General features: G+C 39.1%; 1 protein-coding gene across 1 annotated transcript; it reads left to right on the top strand.

Annotated features, from left to right (window-relative positions):
- The first annotated feature begins 4,297 nt into the window (after positions 1-4,297).
- Positions 4,298-21,434, top strand: LOC117471223 (zinc finger protein 408-like). Its single transcript, XM_034116073.1, has 9 exons — positions 4,298-4,381; positions 5,903-6,182; positions 9,249-9,310; positions 10,282-10,484; positions 14,413-15,137; positions 16,548-16,757; positions 17,738-17,861; positions 19,583-19,816; positions 20,512-21,434. The coding sequence occupies exons 2-9, from the start codon at positions 5,907-5,909 to the stop codon at positions 21,168-21,170; spliced, it is 2,493 nt and encodes an 830-aa protein (XP_033971964.1). The 5' UTR covers positions 4,298-4,381; positions 5,903-5,906; the 3' UTR covers positions 21,171-21,434.
- Positions 21,435-21,858: the final 424 nt, after the last annotated feature.

Raw genomic sequence — 21,858 nt, 5'->3', positions numbered from 1 at the left:
AAGAATAGTAGGGCATAATGTTCTAACAATGTTATCAAAAACATCTTAAGAAGGTTATCACCAAACATTTTAAGAATGTTTTTAGAGAACGTTATCCTACCTTTCAGAAGAACATTCTGGGAACCAAAATAAAACGTCCCGCTGAAAACGTTTTAAGAATAGTAGGGCATAATAATACTCAACGTATTGAGGATGGATGCACAATGTTCTAACAATGTTACCAAAAACATCTTAAGAAAGTTATCACCAAACATTTTAAGAGTGTTTTTAGAGAACGTTATCCTACCTTTCAGAAAAACATTCTGGGAACCAAAATAAAATGTCCAGCTGAATACAATCCTAGTATAGAATGTTAACAATGAATGTTAACATTCTCAGAATGTTTTTAGAACCAAGAATGTCTAGCTAAGAACTCACACATGCCACCGCAAACATGCAATATCTGCTTACAGCTTATCATGAATTACGTGCTTGTTTGTTTTTTTCAAAAGGAAAATGTGGTGACATCAGATTTGTTTAAAACAACCTTTTCAAACAAATGCAACAACTTGTGTTTTACAACAACTTCTGCTCAATTCTGTTTGTTGTAAAGCACTTTGGCACAAACCTGGTTTGTTTTTTAAAGCGCTCTACAAATAAATCTGACGTTGACGATGCCCGTGTTAATATTTCGCATCACAGGAACGTTTTATAAAAAAAGAATAACCTCCTGAAAACCTATAAAAAACGTTCTGTCATCTCAGGCCTCAATAACATCCTGAACACATTTTCTGAATGTTGCTTTGAAAATGTTCTTCTTTTGTTATCATATAACATTGAGGGAATGTTTTATAAAAGAACATATATAATATGTTACCCCAACAACGTCCAAAAAACATCCTCAGAATGTTGCAGGCAAAACGTTCCACCTTTGTTAACATATCACATTAAAGGAACGTTTTATAAAAAACCTTCTGTCATCTCAGGCCTTAATAACATCCTGAAAACATCCTCTGAATGTTGCAGTTAAAACGTCATGTCTTAGTTAACCTTAAACCTTATAGGAACATTATTTAAAATGATAAACATCCTCAAAAGGTTCTTTGAACATCAGATTAAAACGTTTTCTTTAAAACATTATTAGAACCTGTAGGTAACGTTAGCCAAAGTTGTGAGAACGTTCCCTGCTAGCTGGGTACTTTGTTCCATATAAGTTTGATTGAAGACAACATCTGTCTGGTCCACTGTCTGTCTGTCGGTTGGTGATGCGTCAAGATTTGCTTTACAACTTGTTTATGGTGTGAGACATCAAAAAAGTGATATGTGTGTGTATCTCCTTGATACTCCTTGGGCAGAGTACAGAAACACTGTACAGGTCCTTTTAAAGTTCCCCAAAGATTTCTGTCAGTCGTGCTCGTTCTTAAACAGAGAGAACTTGATAATCTAAAATTGCGCAGAGGTATACATTTTCAAGATGGATGCTATTGGGATTGTTAAACACCGCTAAAGTGTTTAAAATATCTGGTCAAAGTTAACCTATATAAATTGAAACAGAAAAAGAACATTATGATATTAAGACTGATATTAGCCATACAGAATATAGCAAACTATTCCCACAAACCGTATAGTAAAACATTTGTTTAGAGCAGAGACTTGTGAATATGAACACATTACCTTTTATTTATTGACTTCATACAGTGACTGAGTCTCTGCTGGACCGAGCCAGTGTTTGTTATTCATCTTATGAGACTACAGCAGCATCAGCAACACACAGAAAGGCTGTATACACTACTGCTCATATTTAGTTGGCTGTTTTGAGTATTTTGTTTTCTGTGTTTTTAGAGTTCATCATCTCCCACGATGCTGTGCAGTGCATAGTGTTGTGGAACAATTGTCAGTATAATGAACCTGCTATCTATTTCATGTTTGTAACCTCAGAGGAAATAACCTCAATGTAAACATTGCAGTGTGAAATGCCTGCTTTTTTCCACCTTTGACTGCTTCCATTTGTGTGCTTGTTTTGTGTCATTATTGCTGTATTTGGGGGCTGTGCCTCTTGCAAACGTACTGTCACCTGCTACATGATGAACCAAAGACTGAGAATTCCATTTACAATCTGTACATGCGTCTGCTGTAGTGCGTTATATTCACTAATTTAAAAGATAACTGTTTATATTTTATGTTTTTCATGACAACAAATCACAATAAAACTCCAAAACCAACAGTGAATTTATCTACTAACACAAGTAATGTGTCTGTTTCATGGTCTACTTTATCTTCTTGTTTTGTGCCATAGAGCTCCATCAAAAACTATTGAAAACACATCAATGAGCAACAATGTTGAACTGGGTGTTTAACTTTGGTTTATATTTTACACATGGTCAACTAACACCAGTAATATCAATTAAATTCTGCCTGTCAGTTTCAAATTCAAAAATAATGTTGCTTTCAGGACAGCTGTGAAAACTGGTTCTCTGCACGAGGAACTGATATAGAAAATAAAAAAGAATAGAAGAGAACTCAAATGTCTGAATGTTTGTACTCACATGTATCAATTACAAATTAAAACTCTGTGGGTGTTACCTTCTGTAAATGATTCATGTTTTAATCACTCTGCTCCTACCTGAGGATGTTAGGTTTACAAGTGTTCAACTTATATAATTAACCGACTGTGGGGATCAGTCAGGCCTCCTTCATTCCAGAGGGGTCACCGCCCAGATATTCAGGTACAGACAACAAACACATCTTTCACCTGGTGCCGCCTCTCAGTGAGCGAAGTGTTTCTGTGGCAGCAGCCGAGGCAAATAGAACATGGCGCTGACTCATAGGAATAATACAATTACGGTACATTTCTATTTGCCCAACAGGGTGGGTTGCGCATGGCGTCAGCGTTCCCTTGTGACTGAATAGGGTTCTTTTAAGGATCTCTTGCACCCCACCCATAACACACACCGGTTCACCTCTCCGCCCCGGGCCTCAGGATGAATCGTTTCTCTCTGCTCTCAACATGTTTTGCACTTGCTAATTAGTGGAAAACAGACAAATGTTGTAACCTAAAACATATTGCTAAGTGTTTCCTGCTATGAGCAGCAACATTAGAAAGACTAACATTATTGTCAAACTATGAGACTGAAGCACCTGAATCTCAACCCTTAAATAAATCAGAAAAAGGTTTATTCAAATAACTGAAATAAAAATTATAGCAATATGTCAAATAATAACATGCACAGGGGAGAAACTGCTGAATTTGTTATGATGATGATGAGAGAATCACTAGTCTGTCTGTTCACTAAATATAAACTATCGGTTAGCTTGCCATATTTTTAAATGTAATTTTCTCCTCTCTAGCAACATATTTGTCTGACAGAAATGGCAGAAGTAATGTCACAGTGAAACAGCAGGTGGGAAATCTTCAACTTCATTAATGGCACATATTTGTATCATAATCTCTGATGTCCATTGCAAATATCTTGCCATAAATACACTTTACTACAAAAAAGCCTGAGCAAGCAAGTTTTTCTGAGAGTAAACCAATTAGAAACAATTCTGTACTATATTTTCAATTTGTGGTGTTTATTTTGAGATTTTCTGAAACAAAAATTAAAACTATATCCCCAATTTTCACTGTACACACAAATAACTCACCAATGTCATCTTAATCCTCATGCTCTTCCTTCACAGTGATGAAGCTGGTCAAAGAGTCCACTCTTATTCTTTTTCTTGTTCCTTGGTTTGTGGCAGTGCTTGTTGTAGGCATTTGTTTTATTATCCAAATGGATAATAATTATTACCCTCAACCTTTAAGAGAAAACAAAGCAGATTTCAATTGTGTTTTTCATTTATTTAAATGTGTTATTTACTATAATGTTTAATTTACTCTACAAATGATTTTGGTATTCGTCCCCTCATATATACTCATATACTCATACTTGTGGAACCCACTGGTCAGCAGCTAATGGCAGATTGCCAGTGTCTGAAGGCCCAACATACAATACTTTATATCACAGTTTACTTGAACTCAACTGAAACCTAATACTAAGATGTTGTCCCACATGTTTTGGGGACAGCTGTGTGGTTTCTTTCAGCTTATTTCTCAGTAATTTGTCAATTCATTGATCTTGTTGATCGCTTGTATTTTTGCATGTATAACTCTTTATATATACAGTCTATCTATGGTATAACTCCATCTTATTCTCATATTATGTTTTCCCCGCTTTTATTAATGCTGTTTTACCTGTGTCATGTATGCTACTACATCACCAACGAAGAATTATGCGACTGTGTGCGGAACCAAAATACACCATAACGCTGTTTCCGGTCGGACGATACACAAAGGAGGACAACCGTTGGACCTTTTTTCGCTGATGGCTTTCCCAGAGTTTACCTCGGAATGATTGAAGTGGTAGGCTAACATATAATCAATTCAAAACAACTGACCGGGCACGTCGGGAGCACAAAGTTACTATGATTAATAAAGCTACTGTCTTTAAGAACCAGAGCAAGTTAGCTTACCAATGCTAACGTAAACGTTGTTGGTAAAACATTATAAAACACTTATTTTAATGTTATGATAAAACACAATAAGTAAAACATAAACAAAGGACAATAAGTGGGGACGTCCTTCAGTTGAAATCGCCCTGAACTGTTTACAGCTAACATGCTAGCGCAGCTGTGTTGTCTGATGTTGGCCAGAAATGCATTGCCCTGCGTTAGCTCACGTTAGACCTGAGACTGCCAGAAGACAGCTTCTTACACATGATGATATATTAATATAGTTTCATATGAGAGCCATTATACCCTGCTTACTCAGAAATAGTGTCCAAACTTGACTTTTAAACTGTTGTAATATAACCGAACGTTAGCTCAATGAAACTGCATTTAAAAATCAAAAAGTAGCACTAATATAAAACAATATTAATAATGTGATTTAGCTAGAGAAGGCCAGCCGTGTGCGCAATATTGTATTTGATGTATTAAAAAATGATGCACCCTAACTACTTACCTCTTTTACAGATAATGTATTCCCTCTGATGTTGTTGAAAGCAGGCTCTTTCATAAATTAACTTACAGTAAATGAATGCACAAGATAGTTGAAGTTTTGATGTACTTGGAACTGCAGATAATTCTCAAAAAGGAAGTCTGTGATGTGCCTTAAGCTAATTTACCATTGCAGCTGTATTTGAACTGACTAATTACAGAACAATGAATAGAAAACACTTGCTCATAAATTGCAGTCTTTATCCCAGCATAATATCATAATTTGCACAAAACTCAGGTGTAATTAATTACATTAATGAGGAACCTGTGGAGTGTTGCAGTAAAGCATGTAGGGCGCCACCATGCAGAAATACCAGATTCTACTTCATGTACACATCATTAATGATAATCAGTGTTTACTGTTATTATTTATGTTAATGGAACATTATTATTTTGATAACAGGGACATTTGTGTCAATTTAATAGTGAAGAAAACAGCAGTTTTATTGTTTATACTGACAACACTGTTGTCTTCTTCTTCTTCTTCTTCTTCTTCTTCTTCTTCTTCTTCTTCTTCTTCTTCTTCTTCTTCTTCTTCTTCTTCTTCTTCTTCTTCTTCTTCTTTATGCACTGGGTGATTTATGAATCAGTATCATAAATTCTTAATTCGTCCCACAGCGGCGACATTTATATTGTTACAGCAAAGGGCACATTGCAGATAAAAATAAAATTAGTAGACTTGCAAGCAGCAGCATTCAAAATAAGTAAGTCAACATATAACGTACTAATAACATGAATAACTTGCAACAAAAAACGTAAAGCTGTTTAAGTATGGCTCAGACCTTGTGGTAGTGTATGGCATATGTGCTGAGCATAGTAGTTGAAAGTAATCATGTAACTCATGTTGTAATTCTGCCTGTAACCTGCTTTTTATTTTTCTGTACAGGTCGATGGACTATCTCGCTCCTCCCGCTCCGTCTGCTCTCGCCACACTTCTTTCCACGTTGCTCCCCTGCGGCTTCGCTGTGGGGCCCTCGCGGCTCTGTGGAGGTAGCATGGGGCTGTGGTGGGTCGGCCGCTCGCTGGAGGCTGGGTCCCTGCTGGGAAGGGAGCGGGACACAGAGTGGGCCTCCAGCTATCACACTGACCTGATGACTCACAGGCAGGAGGGTGAACTCGTGATGAACTCCAAAACATGTCAGACCATCAGCACGGAGGCAGACAAGGTATATTGAATGCATATTCCTTAAAACAAAGACTATTAATAAAGGTGTTAAATCTATTGTATATTATATCTATATTCTTTCATCACATTTTTAATATTAATATGTGTTTGTTTAGTTAATTTCCTCAATATAAAAAAAAAGGAAAAAACATAAACCCAATTAAAAAAACATAAAAGGACAATTGAACACTAGTTTTCTTCTAGATTAATGATAAATTGTTATGTCTATAACCCTTTCTAAAACATCTAAAAGTGTCCAAGGTGATATAGTTGTCTTGTTTTGTCAGTCCAACACCTCAAGATATTCCCTTTTAATATGAAAAAAACACAGACAAACAGAAACTTTTCCCTTTCCTTTAGTTATATAGGTTTTTGTGCATGTAAATATCCTGTAAATGCGGAAATCCCAAAGTTTCCTCCAGCGGGAGTTTCTCTCTCAGATAGAGGGTGAAAAGAGGTTCTGCAGCATGAGGAAAAAATACCTTTTTGAACATTAAAGCATGTAAACATGTCACAGTAGAGGCACACAATACAATTATGGACCTGAAAATGAGCATAATATGGCCCCTTTAAGTGTCATTGTGTGCAAACTTGTTTGCAATGTTTGGGCCTGATTCATGGCTGCATTTAAGCAAGACAATCAGTGGTGCAGTACAAAAACACACGGTAAATAAGCACTCTGCCACAAAGATATGAATACAAGTGTGACTGTGAAAATACATTTATTTAAAGGGGACCTATCATGCAAAATGCACTTTTGTACGTCTTTTATACATGAATATGTGTCCCCGGTGTTCCAGGGAACTCACCAAGTGTCAGAAAACACAACCCTCTCTATTTTCCTCCATACCCAAATCTCTAAAAAAGGGGCTGCAACGGATCTGATAAAAACTGATCCAGATTTGAACACTGTCCTGACGTCAGGACGGTGGCGCTACGGCTATTGGGCCAACTCTCCACCTATCAGGGGAATGTGGGGTTGGGCCACGGCCGGCCATTGCCGCTCGAAAGCGCTGGAGACGCTGTAGTACATATGCCAGGCCTGTAAGTGGCGCTGTAGTCTGCCACAAAAGCAGCGAAGAAGACTTCCCGCGCATGGTTGCCATGGTTACCCTTCTGTTTATTCTCCGCTGTGGCTTTTTTTCTCCCTCCCCGAGGCAAGCGTTTGCTCCCGCTGCTTTAATTCAATGCAATCCCTCCCCGTCGAGGCAAGCACTGTAATTCTCTCCGGTTAGTCCACCAGCAGATGACAAACACCCACCTCTCCGCCTCTTCCAAGGAACGAGCGGACCGTGCGGCAGAGTTTCAGTTTCAGTTTCTTTCGCCGGTCAAGATGTCCGTTAAAGTTGAAATCTTCCGGACAAAATTAGAAAAGTGCCGGTCAAAGGTCTTCTTTGTTATTTATTGAGCTTTAAAACAAATGAATAACGACTCGATATAATAATATAATAAAACACGGAGGACGGAGATCTATTTTTCTCCCCCTCTTCTGACTTGATCAGAGCGGCTCCCCTCTCCTGCAGGGGGGCGTGGTCAGCTGCAGCTCACAGAATCAACCCCCTGCAAAAACAGTGCTGGAGAACAGCAAATAGAGCGAAATGAGGCATGGCTAAAATGCATGATCTGTTTGGTATTTTGAAAACAGAAACGTATAAATATACCTTATATAGGTATGGCCCTACAATATATAATTTAAATATAGCATGATAGGTGTCCTTTAAGTTTATCCTGTTACGATCTGTTTTTCTGTCCTATTTGCATTCGTAATGTCTCTTAACTTTACATTCACCAGCACCTGAACTTTTGAAGCAAAATCTGTTAAACACCTGAACTGTTGAAACAACATCCCTAATATTCATCTGGCTGCTATTAAAAATTATTTTTAAATTATTTATCTATTTACCTATTATATCATATTTCAATGACTTGCATATAGACTCTTATTGCACTATTTCACTATTTCACTTTTTTAAATTTTTTTTTATTTTTGAATTACTATTTACTTGCACTATATTTTTTCTGTTTATCTGTGTTTTGTGTTGCTCTGTTGGAGAAGCCTGTAACACAAGATTTTCATCGGCATAACTACACTGTAGCTATGAACATAGCTACAGTGTAGGTTCAAGGTTCTTTATTTATGACTAAATAAAGAACCTTGAATCAGTACTTTAGTCTAGTTTTAAACCATTTTATCTCAGTTGCTGACAGAAAGGCAGAGTGAGGATAAATGCATGCCTTTATTCTCAATTTATTGCTGACCTCCGTGGGAAGGTAATGAATCAGACCTTTCCAAAACAAGAGGAGGAAGAGCAGCTTCAAAGATGAAAAGATCAACCCATGCTAACTTGCAAGGGCACGGAATTCAATATTCAAATCACGACCTACCTATCCTTTTCTTTTTCTTTATACTACTGTAAGTGGGGCTGAGTCAGACATGGCAGTAATCACCACCATTATGAACATGAGTATAACTTACCTGTCAGCTGTCAAACAATAACTGTTAGCCGGTGGGGTCATGTTCATTCATGAAGCGTGATGTAATCCAAAGCAATTGAGTGTCAGCTCAGGACGAGTCTCAGTTCATTATTGAAAGTTTCCTTCAGGAGTTTTGTCTTAAGTCTTCACTGGGAAATCTAGGCTAGGAACTTTAAGTTTCATTTACAGAGACTCCTAGCAAATAATACAATTATGTGTCAATGAAAACCTCATAATATACTGCAGCGAATATGAATTGTTTCCATCACATTTTAGATACAGGCTCCCAGGGTTTAATAAGATTAGACTAAATCTCTTTTGTGCATCAGTCAATCCTAAATTAAATCCCAGATCAACTGTATATTAAAGGGTTTTCCACATATGTTCTTAAGTTATTGTTATGTTAAATGTTTTGTTTCCTTGATTCTTGTCTTAAATATGAGTCCTTGTGGATGTTGAAATGGACATGCTGTGATGCAAGAAAGATTTCAGACTTGATTTGACAACAAAGTATTATTCTATGATGTTATCGTATAAGTGTTCTCTTTATTTAAGTACAATCATTTACACAAAATGAATGTATGTTTTGTAGGCACTGATGGAGAAAGCAGCAAATAAAGATGAAAGTATGCTACAAACAGGCGTCTGGATCAAGTAAGTTGACACAGTGCTTCACAAGAAGTTAACTTAGGCTTTTTATCCTCATAACCTGATTGTTTTGATATATTTGTATTTATTTGATTTGTTTGAAACGCATACAACTCTATATCAACTCTGCACTTTCCGTTGGAATCTAAAGCGAAATATAGTCTCACAGGCTTTGTGAGCCTGTTGTGCCTTGAACTCACTGTTAATATCAGTTTGCTTACAATGATAATGCTAACATGCTAAGGTTTCGCTGATATAATGTTAACCAGTTCTTCATCCTGGTTAAGATGTTTGTTGTTTATTTTTTCAAATCGGGGCAACAGCATACAGTACATAAGAAAATCAAAAAAATGTAACACTCATTTGATTATATTTAGTTTAAATATTTATTTCTAATAAGAATATTAGAATTGCTCATCTCAGAATTCAAAGCTGACTTACTGAAGAGCATCACTTCCTGTTATCCGTTCTTCTCGCTCTTCATATTTGAGGTTTGCCAATATTGATTTAGTTTTCTGTGGTTTCTGTGTCTTCTGCTTCTGGCTGTGTACACTGTATGTAGTGGCAACTATTTCTCCTGCCTCTGGCTGTGTGCTGGGTCCTGATTAAATATTGCCATATTTTTAGCTAGCTGAACTAAGTAGAACATCATTGCACAATCATTCGCTGCAACCAAGTTACCTGTGACGGGTCACAGACAGTGGATAGATTTAACTGTACCACCCATACTGATATTACAAATAAGCGTATATGAAGTTTTTTTTTATTCCAAATATCTGTATCTCGGACTGTGTTCCATACATACCGTTGCTGAGACACCCATAGGGATAAAACGGCATACTTCCCTTCATATCCTTCCCTATTCAAGGAAATACAAACACTCAATCCTGATTAAATCCAACTAAGCATGTAAATCCACATTGAGGTTTGGTTTAACATATTTCTGTTTACATTCATTTGTTGTTTAATTCCCACAGATTTGCCTGCCAGGCGCAGAGCAGAAGACAGCAGAACGTGTCGGTGCAGTGTGCCTGTGGAGAGGTGTGTTCAGGCGAGTGTGTGGACGTGTGTCTGCGCGTTTGTCGGGACATCCAGCCAGGAACAGAGCTGCTGTTGGGCGGAGAAACCCTAGGAAAGGGTCAGACCACGAAAAACTCCACGACACAGGACAACCTCCCAGGTAGTGGATACAGACCAACAGTTGATTATAAGTAAATCAGACAAAAACATCCATTCATTTTGTTTGTTTTCGCACCAAAGTCTTAGGATAAATGAGGTTATAACCAGCCTTATTCCCCTGGAAGGTGTAGGGTTGGCTTTATCTTACCCCCTTTGGTTATAAAAATCTGTCATGCAGCTTGATTAAACTAAAATCTAAATATCGACTAATACATTTTTTCCATATCTCTAGCAGATGCAAATGTATTAAAATGTAAATGAGAGGCCACAGATTTAATTTGTTGTTGTATATCATCTACCTAAGTTACATGTCTATTAAGCTGGCACTCAGGTCCAATTTGCTCTCCATTTTAGCTCTGTTTTTGGTTTCCACCACCTCCATTTTCATTTAATGCTTCTTTATACTTTTACTCCACCACATTTTGGAAAGGAATATTGTCATTTTTACCAAGTAATAAATAAACATTGAAACATAATCATAGGTTATAAATATTAATCACCTTTACCAGCTATGACAGACACATTTATGCATTAATAATCATCATTTCATATGTATGATTTTGAAACACGCCATTATGCTTAAAGGAGAGGTGTCATGCTTTTCCGGTTATTACCCGTCCCCTTGTGTGTTATGAAGGTTTTTATGCATGTAAATGGTCTGCAGAGTCAAAACCCCTCAAAGTACACCCTGTAGGGAGTAAAACTCTAACACAGAAAAGACCTCCCCAAAACGCCTCGCTGGAACTTTCTCATGTTCTTCCTGGGCATCGTGACGTGTGGATACCCAGTAGCCACGCCCAGAGCTATGACGCGATACGGTCATGCGGTACCCGGAACTAAATGGACCAATCCGTGGAGCCGTTACGTCCGCGGAGCCGTTACGTTAAGCCCCCGCTGATTGGTCCAAATTGACCAATCCACGGACTTCCTCACACACAGGCAGCTCTGCTGATTTCTCCTCCCTGGCTGCAGGCTGATAACAGACAGTTGGGATCGCGGCGAAATTCTCTCTGCAGACCCATTCTCACAGCGTTTATCAACCTTTTTCTTACTCAATATCAAGCCACACTTATTGTTTTTACTTCGGCTGTGACTTTGTGTGTGCTCAGGATGAGTTTGGCTGTGTTTGGCTGTGTATCGCTAACAAGGAAACAACACCTCCACGGAGCTCAGCGCGATTCACAACGTCCCGACCAATCAGAGCACACTGTGCTCACAGGGAGGGTGGGGGCTGGAGCTATTGGAGCTACAACGAGCCGTTAAAGGCAGAGAGTGAAATTCAGTGAATACAAGTAGTTTACAGAGATGCTGTATGAGAAACCAATGTGAGTTTGGAAAAATGCACAGTATACATCTATTTTAGTATACCTCAACAATGGAATTATGATCAGTGGAAATGGCCATGATACCTCTCCTTTAACAAGTACTTTCAATTTTGGTTCTTAAGTATCTGACGCCAATACTCACACTTACTCACTGAGCTTTCTAATTCAGAAATTATTATTTTATAGAATTGCTACTTTTACTTAAAGTGGACCTATCATGCTATATTTGAATAATATATTGTAGGGCCATACCTATATAAAACATGTCTGTGAAGTTTTTTTTTCAAAATACCAAACAGATCATGCATTTTAGCCATAGCTCATTTTGCTCAATTTTGCTCTCCTCCACCCTGTCTTTGCATGCGCTGCAGCTGACCACGCCCCCCTGCAAAGGAGGGGGGCGAGGCACGAGCGTCATGTTACCATGCTGTTACCATGCTGTTACCATGCTGTTACCATGCTGTTACCATGCCACGGCAACCTCTCATTCCCCTGATAGGTGGAGAGTTGGCCATATAGGCGGAGCTCCTCGTTCCTGATGTCAGAGAATTTTCAAATCTGGATCAGTCTGTATCAGATCCGTTGCAGCCCCGTTTTTAGAGATTTGGGTATGGAGGAAAAGAGAGGGTTGTGTTTTCTGACACTTGGTGGGTTCCCTGGAACACCAGGGACACATATTCATGTATAAAAGACGTACAAAAGTGCATTTTGCATGATAGGTCCCCTTTAAGTAAACAATCTTATTACTTCTTCTACCACTGCATATTATCCCTTTTTAGGTCAATAAAGACAATGTGCAATATAATTATTACAGTTAAGTGGTACCAAACAGCATTAAATGGCTTTGATTAATGTAATCAGAATTAATATTCATTCACTGTCTCCACCTGGAGGAGTTAGAGGGACATTTAACTCCAGAGCTAAGTGGACAACACCATTGACCCTTGAAAAAACCTCACTTACCAACACATAATCATAATCACATTCTGGGTTACAGTTGACTTAAATAACCTTTGTAATCACAACAAAGTCTTAGTAGATGAATTAGCATCAACTCCACTGATGAAAGCAGAATTTCCACAAAATCATTATTTAACAGCCATTGTTTTCATTTGAGTGCTTTGTGAAAAAAAGACTAGACTAAAAGCTGAATATTATTATATGGGAATTAATTATTACTGCAGCAAGAAAACCAAGTAATTAAAGCACGTTAGTTTTGTAGTAATAAACCCTGGCTCTTCTCAGCCTTTAGCAGCATCCGTGTGCATTGATTGATGCGACATCAAGGAGGGCCTCCATGCAGAAAGCACCCAGCAGACTGTGGCTCCACTGGGGTTATCTTATTAAAACTCTGGCTCTTACAGCGCTGATAGAAACAGAGCGAGTCTGTGAATCAGGAATAATAAAAATAATTATGAATGCTAAATAAAAGGCAGCGGGAAAAGAAACAATTAATCTCTCTGCAGGGAAATAACATTGTAGTGGTAGAACATATTGATTTGAGTGTTGGGGAGAATGAAGGGTGTTATATCTGTTGGCTGGATGTAGAGTTACGAGTTAATGAGGAAACTTATTGAAGAAAATATATTGAAGAAATAAATTAAAAGCTATCAATACATTTTAATGGGAATAAGTACAAAATGAACAGAAGTACATGTATAATAAATATTGTACATACATGTGAATATACAGGTACAAGGTGTACATACCGAACATGTTCTGTACATGTTTATAAGTCGCTCAGAGATGGTAACTTAAAGGGGCCCTATTATTCTTTTGGTGTGTTATATACGTTTTTGTGCGTGTAACATAATGACATCATTATGTAACACTCCCACTTCTATTGGCTAGCGCTTCAACACATTGTACGTGACTCTGGTTTCAGACAGAGGGTGAAAAGTGGTGCTGCAGCACATGCAATCTGAGCAAAATGAAGTCCTTTTTGAAAGTAAACATGTCACAGTAGAGGCACAAAATACATGTATGTAAATAAGAATGAGCACAATAGGGCTCCTTTAATACCTTCACTTAAGTACTTTATACTTGACTATAATTTAGAGAGAGGAATTTGATTAATTTGTATAAAAATGTCACTTCATATTTCCACGCATACAGTCACTAGATACTTTGTAGATGGACATTACAAAATGTAAATAAACATTTGTAAAAGTAGAAAAATGCATTGCATTGTTTTACAGTACAGTACTAACCTGTAAGTATGCAAAGTGTTTGCATTACCAGCTAAAACTTTACACAGCGGCTTACAACGTCATCAGTGCTGATAATCCAGTATTGCAATAGATACAACTATAACAGTGATGCTGTTCTGCATAGCTAGTGTTTTGCAGCTAATTTGCTGGCACTTTCATCCAAGAAATAGTTTGATAAACAGGAAAATGTACTGATTGAAATGGAATTATGTTTTTGTTTGTTGATGATTCACATCAAATCCTATGTGAATCATCAAACACATATACAGAGCAGTGCACATGTTAAAATGTAACCCATCCAAGTTTTATGAGGGATTATATATAATTGTTTCAGACACATTTTCTCCCAACCGAGTCACCATTTACAATGTTTACTGTCTTTTTTTTTGTACAGATAACAAAGTAGAAGACAGAAAAGACGCAGAGACTGTTGTACCCGACATACGGATAATTCAAGAGAAAACAGAGGAGAAAGAGGACAAGCAGGAGGAAGTGCTGCTCAGAGTCCCGCGCAGATGCATCAAGAGGAGTCAGACAACCGTTCCACTGAGGAAGAGGAGAGTCCAGAAAACCCTTGAGAGTTTCACTGATGCTCACATAGAGAAAATCAACGTCCCAACAGCAGGAGGACACACAGACAGCACATGTAGTGAGGACAGACAGTCACACAGTAAACATACAGATGGTGGGACAGACTCTGGAGGCTTCTCTCCACCTCCTCTGGTCCGCTGCAGCTCCCGCCTGGCAGCTAAACCGCGACGCGTTCACTGTCCAATCGGTCGTGGGAAGCACCCTCCCGGAAGCCCTGTTCAATCCAAACAGACGGAGGAACAGAGCTCCACTAAAGACACCACCCCCGTCACAGAGAAGGAGCTTTCGGAAAGTATCTCGCTCCCTGATGTCGAGGCCGCTGCAGCAACATCGTGTGTTGCCAAGGCGACCCCTTCGTGGCCTGCAGGAATCAGAGAGAGGCGGTACAGGTGCTCCAGCTGCGGGAAGAAGTTCTACCAGATCGGTCACTTGAAGAAACACCAGTTCATCCACACAGAGGAGAAACCCTTCAGCTGCCAGGAGTGTGGGAAGAACTACACCTCTGCAGAGAGCTTCAGAGCCCATCAGGTGTGGGGGGATACAACTCTTTATTTTCTTAGTCTGCAAGTCCTGTTATGCTTTTGGGGGTTTTCTTTTTCCTGCCTGAAAGGACTCATTTGTTAACTTCTTTACTTCAGAGCAGACTGGGCTCTGGTTTCAGACAGAGGGTGAAAAGAGGTGCTGCAGCACAGGCAGTGTTAAAAGTATGAAGACCTTTTTGAACATTAAGGCATGTAAAAATGTCACATGAGAGGCACAATATACAAATATAAACTTGAAAATGTGAATAATATGTCATCTTTAAGCACTAAAACAGGAACAATTATTGTTTTTTTCGTTATTCTAGAGTTGCGATCAATTATAAACAATATTAAAAATGCAACACAATGTATTTGAAGATAAAACAATTATGTCAGGTCCCTGATAAACTGCTGAATGTATTTAATATATACAAATTGATTTGGAGTAACTTATGTCTAAAAGCAACTTTTTGCTCCTTCCCCTAGTTGAACGTTTTAAGTCTGTAAATTGACTGCATTCATTTGGCGCTTTTCATGGCTTGCTTTGCTGTCTGTATTCACCCATTTGCACAGAAGCTTACAATAGGGCTATCATTCACACACATTAACGCACAGTTGGCCATGATATCTGGTGTAAGGTTAAGTATCTTGTGGTGTATCACAGTGTTTAATGCAGAGGCTGGAGATTAAACCACCAACCTTCTAATTGGTGTATGACCATCTGCTAAAACCAATCTTGTTCGCCTCTGACCACCGCCAGCATCACTGATACATGGGTGGGTGGTGGCCTAAGTGTGCTGAGTTATATATACCTCATTTAACAGTGATTTCTTAGACTTAAATGACTCAAAATGCAATTACAGGACGCTTTCCAGGAAACTATGCACCATTTAACACATTTTAACTCTCCAATCTGAATATAATTGTCAAAACATTGTTGTGGACAAAGTAAAATAAATGTCTCTATAGTAATAGGAACATTATTTTTCGCATCTTTTACTAACATCCCTTTTTATTAATGAAAGAAATGAACAGCAAACATACTAATATACAAAAGATAGATAATAACACTTTCTTCCTTCCTCACATACTTCCTTCCCTGCTGCTCTCTGTATTTCTTTATTGTTTTGTAAGGATGTCTTCCTGTAGCCTATTATTTATTCCTCTTTGCTCGGTTATCCATTGAACAAACACTTGACAGCTAAATGGCCTCAGAAAAACCAGATCCGTCACCTGTGGATGTATTTTAAACGGCGTGCGTGTGTGGGGGGGGGTTTGGGGAGATATATTCAATGCTTCCTTGATAGGGATGAGCTTACTCATCAAGCAAGGTAGCAATTTCCTCCTGTCAGTGAAGAATAACAATAGCAGCAGTAATAATACATTTCCTTCGAAATAATGACGGTATTATTTGCAGATGAGTCACCGCGGGGAGCGTCCCTTCTCCTGCCCTCACTGTGAGAAGCGCTACGGGCTGAAGCGGGACCTGAAGGAGCACATGGTGCTGCACACCGGGGAGAAACCCTACGCCTGCGAGCACTGTGGCAAGGCGTTCGCTCGCCGGCCCTCTCTACGCATCCACCGCCTCCTCCACTGCAGCAAAAAGGTTTACACACAGCCTCCGAAGGTAAGGAGGCGTGATTCTGTTCAACTGCTCTGTGAAGGTTCCCTGATGAGGTTTAGAACTAGTGTGTTTTTTGTTTATCTTGGAAACACACCAAGATTAGATAAGATACACCTTTATGATCCTTTGGAGTGTTACAGCACCACAAGGGAAGACAAAAGTACAGAAACATACAGAAAGCTCAAATAAATAAATACAAAATAAATATAGTTTTTCAGATTCTTATTCTTATTATCCATCTCTTTATTTTTTATTCAAGAGCTTTTAGAGACAATACATACGAGGTAAAATGACACCACTGTGAGTAGAAGAGAAGAGTCAGTATGTCTGTATCAATGTTGAGATAATTCTAAATAAATAGATCAAAAATACATTATTCTTGATGATACAGTTTATATACAGTTCAAGGTAAAAGATGGTAAAACAGCATAATATATGATATAGAAATTGTACAAAAGAACAAAGAATATCAAACATGGTTGTATCAAAGCATAGAGTATTATTATAATTAAACTTGGATGTAAACAATGCTACATTTCAGATACTTTTAAAATCAGCTTTATACAAGGAACATGTTCAACACAGAGCTCGAGGATCTACACAATCAGTACTGCGACAAGTACACTCCACAGATTCCCCCGTTAAGCACTTCTTCACTTGTGTTGTGACATTTTCAGATGTTTCTGTTTTTAATAAGGACAGTGAGCAGCTTAATGAGCATCTTTCTCTCGTGTATGGAATGTTTCTTGAAATCTGCAAAGACCAAGGAGGAGCATAATTGCTGTACCTTCCCCTTCCCCTCCGCTCTATACACAGACACAATTTCAACAAAAGAAGTTGTATTCCTGCACCACTAGGCCTCATTTTTGTATCTGTCCAGTAATATCTTAAAATTCCCATGCATGCCGTGTTTTTCCTCCTGAGCTTTTATTATTAAAAAGTAGGATGAATCATGCTGCATTTGTGTTTTCTTTCTCCCTCAGGTGCAGTGCACAGTGTGCCACAAGCTGCTGGCTAACTCCGGCTCTCTGAGGAACCACATGAAGCTCCACACTGGGGAGAAACCTCACGTGTGTCAGCACTGCGGGAGGTGCTTCAGTCAGAAAGGTGAGGTCCGGTGCTGGAGGTCCAGCCGGCTGCTATACAGTCAGGTGGGCTCGGTTTAAAAATGCTGCTGTGGTCGATGTTCTCTTCTTCCTGCAGATCTCAGCACAGACTGTCTGACTTGAAGAGGCCCTATTATTATGTTTGAGGTTTTCCCTTTCCTGTGGTGTGTTATATAGGTTTTTGTGCATGTAATGGATTTGTGCATGTAAAGCCAAAATCAAAAGCTTCTTCCAGAGGGAATTTCTCTCCCACACACTCCCCCCCCCCCCCCCCCCCCCCCCCCCCCCCCCAGCCTGAACAACCACGATTGGACTCCTTTGTTTACTTCTGTTACATAATGACATCAACGTAACAGTCGTCATTCTATTCGCTAAGGCTCCATCACATTGTACAAGTTAAGAGGCGGGACATCTCTAAGCGGTTTATCAATCACAACAGAGCCAGCCAGCTAAACAATCAGAGCAGACTTGGCTCTGGTTTCAGACAGAGGGTGAGAGAGAACGCAATATTGACCCTTGGGACACATTAAGTCACAAAGTGCTTGCAAGTCTTTCATATTTAATACATTCAAAAGGATGACCCTTATATCACTGTCAAAAGCATCACATTAGGTTTGATCTATACTTCACTTTTAAGATTCATCTGCACTTAGAATGCAATCTGTCAAATAAAAGTCTACTCTGCTGCAGAGACTTTATTTAACTCTAGATAAATATAATGGTGGGACTGACTGAAAAGTTGTATTAGTCATCATTATTATTTATTTACTTTTTGTACGACTTTATGATCTTCTCTGCTGGCGCTACACAGTGGCAGCTGCTCATAAGAAGCTACGTGGTCTGGTATCATTTTGGATGAACACGTTTGTTTTTCTACCTGCCAGGTGGAACATGATGGAGTCGAGGACCTTTTTATCTTAGCTGAGCAGCTGAGAAGCCAACATGCTGACGTTCTCACTAGATTTGATGATTTTTAAGACTTGTTAAGAAAGCCGTATTAAAACAAAAAGAGCCTAGCCAATCAGCTTCTGGAGAAAATTGTGGACCAAACAGTGTTTACGGTCAATAACTACTTCCTGTTGAGAACTCTTTTTAGTTTTTGTTCCACATAATTTATCGTCAATATTTAACTTTTTCTATTGATTTAACAAAAGTTTAGTCTGGTGTCTGAAAACTCTCCATTTAAGTTTCTACACGAGAGCTACATAATAATAGAAATAGAAAAAGGGAGTTGATATTAACCTGCTCAAAATATATGGCAACACTGCACCAAAAGAGATAAAACCCACCCTCCAACATCTCGTGAGATGTCTTCACACTTCTAAAGGTGGTACTCATGGTCAGCTGATGTTGGTCGTAAATGCTCATGAAGCACACCCAAACATCTCAATACGATAGCTTTGGAGTTGTTAAATGACAATAGCCCCCTATAAGCTAACACACCCTGCAAACACAAAAACGAAATGGTATTGATCTTCTCATCTGAGCTTCAGAAAGAATGGAACACATTGCGTCAACGTATTCCTCTAATTGTGAAAGACAGGAAACAGGATATTTTGAGATCACATTAAGGAATGAACTTGCCTTGAATAAAGTGCCAACATTCATTTTTGATGAGAGAACATAGCTCCCCACAGATTTTTGGAAAATACATACCCAAATGCCCTGCTCCCCCCACACACTATATATAACAAAATGTCTCTCTGACTGTGTGTCTCTCAGGGAACCTCGAGTCTCATTTGAGAATTCACAACGGAGAGAAGCCGTATCCGTGCTCCGAGTGCGACCAGAGCTTCTCCCAGAAACCAGACCTGCGCCGACACATGTTTTCCCACACCGGAGGAGGCTTCCTCTGCAGCTACTGTGGGAAATCTCTGAGGGACCCGCACAGCCTGAGGTCGCATGAGAGGCTGCACACGGGAGAAAGGCCCCATCGCTGCCCTGTCTGTGGAAAAGGTCAGAACATGTTGGCAACATTATAGAATCAAACAAAACTCTGGGGGGGGGGATCGAATGTGAACACATGGTGGCTTTGAACCTGCATTAACTGGTTTTGTGAATATTATCATCTTAATAAGTTGTTTGGATTAATTTGTAGGCAAAATGTGGTTTTTTTACTGACCCAGAAAACCAAATTATCCTCTTTTGGTTTGGTTTGCCAGCAGGAATATGGGTAGTTTTTTCTAAACTAAATGAAAGATTGTAGCATGGGCCCTGAAAATGAAATCATTTTTGGAGCGGAACAAAATCATAATGTCCCACACATCAGATATATATAACGTAATGTAGATAAATGATGGATTCACTCAAATGTATTTAATACCATATTTATTGATTACCCTTTTGTATAAATATCATGACTGCATTGCCTTACAGAGCATCTTTTTTTTTAGCTACAGTGACTGCTAGGCTGTTTTAGGAAATAACTGAAACTATAAAAAATGAAAACATTTAAAGATTTATATCTTCAGGAGCCAGTGGGCTTGATAACAATCCTTATAACCTAATTATTAAATGTAATTGTAAACTGTTAATTTAGAAACAAATATTTTATAATCTTGGTTTGGTCATATTTAGTTTTCTTTCAACAGAATAATGTTTTATCAGTTGTTCATTTTTTGCACTTAAAAGATGTTATTGTTTTCCCTCAGGCTACACTTTGGCCACTAAGCTGCGGAGACACATAAAGTCGTCCCACGTGTTGGAGAAACCATACATCTGCCACTGCGGCGCTTCGTACACGGTACGACACAGTCTGCTGAGGCACCAAGCCCAGCACCGGGCAGAGGGGGGGGCTCAGGGGGAGGAGGGGGAGGAGTCGCAGTCAGGGGGAGGACACGGAGAGCAGACGGAGAGCAGCGGCAAGACGGAGGTTGAACAAGCAGCTTCAGGCTCCAGCCACCTGCAGCCAATCAGAGGCAGACCCAAGAAGAACTCGCTTGAGGAAGGGTACATAAAGCGGAAAAGGGCAAGAGGAAGAGTGGAGGAGAAGGAGGCGAGGAACTTTCAAGGCACTGAGACCTCAAGAGCAGAATACGGAGGAGATGAGGAACCTTCAGGTAACATCCAACATGTCGTCTACGTCCACACAAACGACCTCTCCACCCCCAGCTCCACCCCTCTGACCCTCGCCTCGGAGAGCCCGCTGCCTGAGAGGGCGGGGCAGGATCTGGTGGAGGTGGTGATTTCAGAGGGAGCAGAGCAGGGCATTGTGGTCCCTGGGCAGCAGTCAGTAGGAGAGCTGCTGATCTTACAGGAGGAGGGGGGCGGGCTCTATGTGGCGCAGACTGTGGAGATAAACACAGGGTAGAGGAAAATCTTCTGGTTCTCAAACATCGATTATTCTTTGCTAGTGGTGCACAAACCACCCCCTTGGCCTGTTCAGGGATTCTTATTGTTGTTGAACATCAGCACTCTCTTTGACTCTGAGTGGCTGACATCTACTCTTGATTTTTTAAGATGTTGACAAAACTTGAGCTGTCAGAGTCCATTTGAAGTTGTACTGAAAGTACTTCTATGATGTGTTCTGCATTTAGCCAGTTTATTCTCTTGAGTTGATCAAATAAAGCATCAAAACAAACCCAAGGTGTTTTTTCAGTATCCACAAAGTATTCACAGCTCCTGCTCACTGTCAGCACTTTATGGTGAATGTATTCAATAGCAATGAAACACCTTGAATGGGGGTTCACAGGGGGAAGAAGTACTCAGATCTGCATTACTACAGTGCCAAAAATACTATGTTGCAAGTAAAAGTCCTGCATTCAATTTGATACTAAATAAAAAAAGATATATATATTAACATTTCAGAAAAAATGTAAAGGCATATTATATCAATGGATATTAATTATTGATGCATTATCATGACTTTATTGTTGATAACATTTGAGACAATTTTAATTTATTTATATATTGCTGCGTAGCTTTTTAATGTATTCCCAGGGATCAATACACTTTTATCTTAACATTAGAAGAAGTATAAAGTTCCCTAAAATACAATC

This window comes from Trematomus bernacchii, unplaced genomic scaffold (genome assembly GCF_902827165.1).
Source record: "Trematomus bernacchii unplaced genomic scaffold, fTreBer1.1, whole genome shotgun sequence".
Classification (NCBI taxonomy): Eukaryota; Metazoa; Chordata; class Actinopteri; order Perciformes; family Nototheniidae; genus Trematomus; species Trematomus bernacchii.
The sequence above is the reverse complement of the archived record's forward strand: the minus strand, read 5'-3'. Positions and strand labels throughout refer to the sequence as shown.

Bases quoted from the DNA above. Each gene is read 5' to 3' on its own strand.
- LOC117471223 (XM_034116073.1), top strand. From the start codon at position 5,907: ATGGACTATCTCGCTCCTCCCGCTCCGTCTGCTCTCGCCACACTTCTT. The intron at 9,311-10,281 runs GTAAGTTGACAC...TAATTCCCACAG, and splicing joins CAAACAGGCGTCTGGATCAA to ATTTGCCTGCCAGGCGCAGA. The intron at 19,817-20,511 runs GTCAGAACATGT...GTTTTCCCTCAG, and splicing joins CTGCCCTGTCTGTGGAAAAG to GCTACACTTTGGCCACTAAG.